Below are 5,000 nucleotides of genomic sequence, written 5' to 3'. Positions count from 1 at the left end.
CAAAACATCCACATTAACAGTAACCAGCAGTGAACGGTAAACAAAACCCACAAATATAATAAAAAACATAACAAAAAATTACATTGAAGAAAACTCACATAAATAAACAAGAAAAAAATACTGATAACCCAAAAACACAAATGAAAGTACGACAACTTTTCCCTCAAAGTATGAATATCTACACCTGGCGGCGGGACGACACTCCAAACACCGGCAGCACTTGAGTCTAGGCGAGAGAGGAGAGTGCACGTATTCTGGCCGCTTCTCCCTCCACGTTGGCTCGAGGCTCAGTCACAGTGGTGTCTACAATTGTTTTCAAGTTGTTGGCGCGTTATGAGCCTTGCAAGATGAGCGAGCGAGGCAGTGTGGCGCCCAAAGCACTAATTTTCCTGCAGACCAAGGTTACCAATACCTAGCAGCGCGTGGACTTAGAAAAATAAGGTAAAATAAGGATATACATCTTGGGGGGTTTAAAGGGACGACAGGGTAGTGGTGGTGGTTGTCGTTTTGTTTATGTAGTGTTGCCTTGGGGTTTATTATTTTATTTTATTTATTGATTTATGTGTGTGTGTGTGTGTGTGTGTGTGTGTGTGTGTGTGTTTCTTTATAATTGTTTAAAATACTTTATAGCTTTAAAATGTGATATTATTATTATTATTATTATTATTATTATTATTATTATTACTACTACTACTATTACTATTACTACTACTACTACTACTGCTGTTACTACTACTACTGCTATTACTATTACTACTACTACTATTACTACTACTACTACTGCTATTACTATACTACTACTACTATTACTACTACTACTACTACCACCACCACCACCTCTACTACCACCACTACTACTACTACTACTATAATTTTTCTTCTTTTTTTTCTTCTTATTCTTTTCCTCTTCCTCCTCTTGTTGTTGTTGTTGTTCTTCTCCTCCTCCTCCTCTTCTTCTTCTTCTTCTTCTTCCTCCTCTTCCTTCTTCTTTCCTTAAATGTCTTCCTTGTTTTTACGTCTTTTCAAAATTTTCCTTATTCGTGTTTTCATTAATTTGTCTCTTCTCTCATATTTACATTATTATTATTATTATCATCATCATCATCATCATCATTATCAATGTTGTTGTTATTATTATTATTATTATTATTATTATTATTATTGTTATTGTTATTATTGTTGTTATAATTTTAGTTCCATCACACACACACACACACACACACACACACACACACACACACACACACACACACACACCTCTAGTCATATCTAATTCGTGATGGATCTGAAAATAGTTATATGTAATTGATAGTTATGAATATCTGCCCCTAAGCTGTTTTGAGAGAGAGAGAGAGAGAGAGAGAGAGAGAGAATTAATTATGAACAGTAACTAAAATATAACTACTGTGTGTGTGTGTGTGTGTGTACAGGTGTGAAGCATCGTGTGTTCCTGGTAATTGGTGCCTCCTTACCACGCCACCACCACCACCACCACCACTGCGCCACCTGAGCTGTCCACGTGACCAGGTGAGAGAGAGAGAGAGAGAGGGGGGGGGGTTAACAAGAAGTGGTAGTTTGAGAGAGAGAGAGAGAGAGAGAGAGAGAGAGAGAGAGATTAACAGATCAGGAAAAGGAAAAAAAATGCTTATCTATACGAGAGAGAGAGAGAGAGAGAGAGCTGTAATTTGTTAGTCATGTATTCAAGATGATGTTTTGTGTTTTCTGACGGATTAACAACATTTCTACAGCATTAACAACATTTCTACAGCATTAACAACATTTTTACTGCATTAACAACATTTCTACAGCATTAACAACATTTCTACAGCATTAACAACATTTTTACTGCATTAACAACATTTCTACAGCATTAACAACATTTTTACTGCATTAACAACATTTCTACAGCATTAACAACATTTCAACAGCATTAACATCATTTCTACAGCATTAACAACATTTCTACAGCATTAACAACATTTCTACAGCATTAACAACATTTCTACAGCATTAACAACATTTCTACAGCATTAACAACATTTCTACTGCATTAACATTTCTACAGCATTAACATTTCTACTGCATTAACAACATTTCTACAGCATTAACAACATTTCTACTGCATTAACAACATTTCTACTGCATTAACAACATTTCTACTGCATTAACATTTCTACAGCATTAACAACATTTCTACTGCATTAACATTTCTACAGCATTAACAAACACTCTTTAAACCTTCTAGTTAAAAGTATTCAGGTTTCTAAGGATGTTTTTTTTATCATACTGACACATTAGCAAGGACTCTACATTATGAGCAGGAGAAACACTCTTTTTAGACACTTAGATAACAGATTTGCGAGTAATGAGATCTTGGCGGTACCGTTGCATAGTGAGATAGTGTCAAACATTGTGGAGTGGTAAATTCTTCGGGTGGATGGTCTCATAACGCGGGTTTCACGAGGAGGTGGCGAATCAGTACTCTAGTTGAAGTGACGCGGATGTTTGACGGCGTTTTCATAATCCTAGCGACAGATTAGGAACATTTCAACATTACGAACAGGCGAAGCACTTTTGAGAACCTGGCTGGTCCTTTGTCGCCTCGGTAAAACAGTGGTGGTGAAATAGTAATCTTGATACTGTTGTGGGTAACCAAAATGAGGGAGTTGTCAGATCGGCCGTTCAAATGTCTCGACACCTCTCTCTTAAAAGCAGTGAAGTGGTAGGAAGATGGAAACACAGAAGCAGGGAGGGAGTTCCACAGTTTACCAGAGAAAGGTATGAATGATTGAGAGTACTGGTTAACTCTTGTATTAGGGAGTTGGATAGAATAGGGATGAGAGGAAGAAGAAAGCCTTGTGCAGCGACGGTCGGGGAGGAGGCGAGGTATGCAGTTTACAAGATCAGTAGAGCAGTTAGCATGAAAGAGGGGAGTTGATGAGATATAAAGCTTTTGATTCCACCCTATCTAATAAAACTGTGTGACTGGAACCCTCCCAAACATGCGAAGAGTACTCCATACAAGGACGGATAAGGCCCTTGTATGGAGTTACCAATGTGAGGCTAATGAGTACTGACAGGTGTTTTATAGAAAGGGTGACGGGTTTGTGTTGACTTTGAGGAATACTGAGATGTGACTCTTCATGGGTTATCCAGTGCTTGCTTGCCTCAGGGGTTAGTGAAGGTTATGACGCTGGATTCATATGTTGAGGGAGAACTGACTTAGGGGGTGAAATGACCATAAACCCCACACACACACACACACACACACACACACACATAAAGTTAGTGTAAGGCATTCCTGTGTAACTAGTGTGTGTGTGTGTGTGTGTGTGTGTGTGTGTGTGTGTGTGTGTGTGTGTTATAAAACGTAGTATTTACTCTGTATTTCATTTTCTTTCTTTTATCATTATATATTTCTCTTCCTGCATTCTTTTACTCAAGTGTGTGAAGATTGTTTAATTCTCTCTCTCTCTCTCTCTCTCTCTCTCTCTCTCTCTCTCTCTCTCGACAGGTTTTACTGGCAGAAGAACAAGAAGAGGAGGAAGGAAGAGGAATCCTTAACATACAGAACAAGAACAAGAACAAATATATTGAAAACCCGCAAGCAAGAGTAGACACACCCAGACACCCCAAAACACACTAAAACACCCCAAAACACACCCAGAGCAGACCAAGATACACAAACACACCAAAACACACCCCAAACACAACTAAATACACTCAAAACACCACATAATCCTTTAAAACACACTCAAATCACATTAGAACCCTCAAAACGTACTTAAAACACCACAAAACACACTCAAATCACAATAAAGCACACTCAAATCACATCAGAACCCTTTAAAACACACCCACACTCAAAACACACACACCCACACACCACCATGCCTCACAAAGCTTGCACGCCCACGCCCACTTCTCCAGCCACGGGGACGGGCGAGGCAGGGCTTGGCGGGGTGTCACTGAAGAGGAAAGTCACTCTGTTGCACGGGGTGTCCATCATTGTGGGGTCAATTATTGGTTCAGGAATATTCGTCTCTCCTGGTGGTGTTCTTGCTTATGCTGGGACTCCCCTGGCTGCCCTGCTGGTGTGGATGGGGTGTGGTATCTTCTGTACCCTTGGCGCCCTGGCATTTGCGTGAGTATTGAGTATGTTTTGGTGTGTTTTTGGGGTGTTTGGTGTGTTTTGCTATGTTTGCGAGGGATTATCTGTGCTTCGCTTCCTCCTGTGCTGTTCGTCATTCGCCACTACTCTGTCCACCTATCTAAAGAGTTAACCAGTACTCTCAATCCTTCACCACTACTCTGTCCACCTCTCTAAAGAGTTAACCAGTACTCTCAATCCTTCACCACTACTCTGTCCACCTCTCTAAAGAGTTAACCAGTACTCTCAATCCTTCACCACTACTCTGTCCACCTCCCTAAAGAGTTAACCAGTACTCTCAATCCTTCACCACTACTCTGTCCACCTCTCTAAAGAGTTAACCAGTACTCTCAATCCTTCACCACTACTCTGTCCACCTCTCTAAAGAGTTAACCAGTACTCTCAATCCTTCACCACTACTCTGTCCACCTCCCTAAAGAGTTAACCAGTACTCTCAATCCTTCACCACTACTCTGTCCACCTCTCTAAAGAGTTAACCAGTACTCTCAATCCTTCACCACTACTCTGTCCACCTCCCTAAAGAGTTAACCAGTACTCTCAATCCTTCACCACTACTCTGTCCACCTCTCTAAAGAGTTAACCAGTACTCTCAATCCTTCACCACTACTCTGTCCACCTCCTAAAGAGTTAACCAGTACTCTCAATCCTTCACCACTACTCTGTCCACCTCTCTAAAGAGTTAACCAGTACTCTCAATCCTTCGCCACTACGCTGTCCACCTCTCTGAATTGTTTGGGTGTGTTTAGGTGCGTGTTTGGAGTGTTTGGGTGTGTTTGGGGTACATTTTTATTTTTTTTTGTTTATTTCATTAGTTTTTATTTTTCCCGGG

The 5,000-nt window shown here is 40.3% G+C and overlaps 1 protein-coding gene across 3 annotated transcripts in view; it reads left to right on the top strand.

Annotated features, from left to right (window-relative positions):
- Nucleotides 1-5,000, top strand: part of LOC123502980 (large neutral amino acids transporter small subunit 1-like) — a 23,515-nt gene that overhangs the window by 2,126 nt on the left and 16,389 nt on the right. The window contains exons 2-4 of one of the 3 annotated variants that reach the window (XM_045252286.1): nt 170-441; nt 1,431-1,527; nt 3,515-4,144. In XM_045252286.1, the coding sequence (XP_045108221.1) occupies nt 3,891-4,144 (254 nt within the window). In that variant the 5' untranslated portion in view covers nt 170-441; nt 1,431-1,527; nt 3,515-3,890. The remainder of the gene's footprint in view (nt 1-169; nt 442-1,430; nt 1,528-3,514; nt 4,145-5,000) is intronic. The other 2 variants (XM_045252294.1, XM_045252304.1) reach the window with 2 other exon arrangements.

The sequence above is a fragment of the Portunus trituberculatus genome, chromosome 2 (assembly GCF_017591435.1).
Source record: "Portunus trituberculatus isolate SZX2019 chromosome 2, ASM1759143v1, whole genome shotgun sequence".
Taxonomy (NCBI): domain Eukaryota; kingdom Metazoa; phylum Arthropoda; class Malacostraca; order Decapoda; family Portunidae; genus Portunus; species Portunus trituberculatus.
Note: the sequence above shows the minus strand (reverse complement) of the source record. Positions and strands in the feature narration are given on the sequence as shown.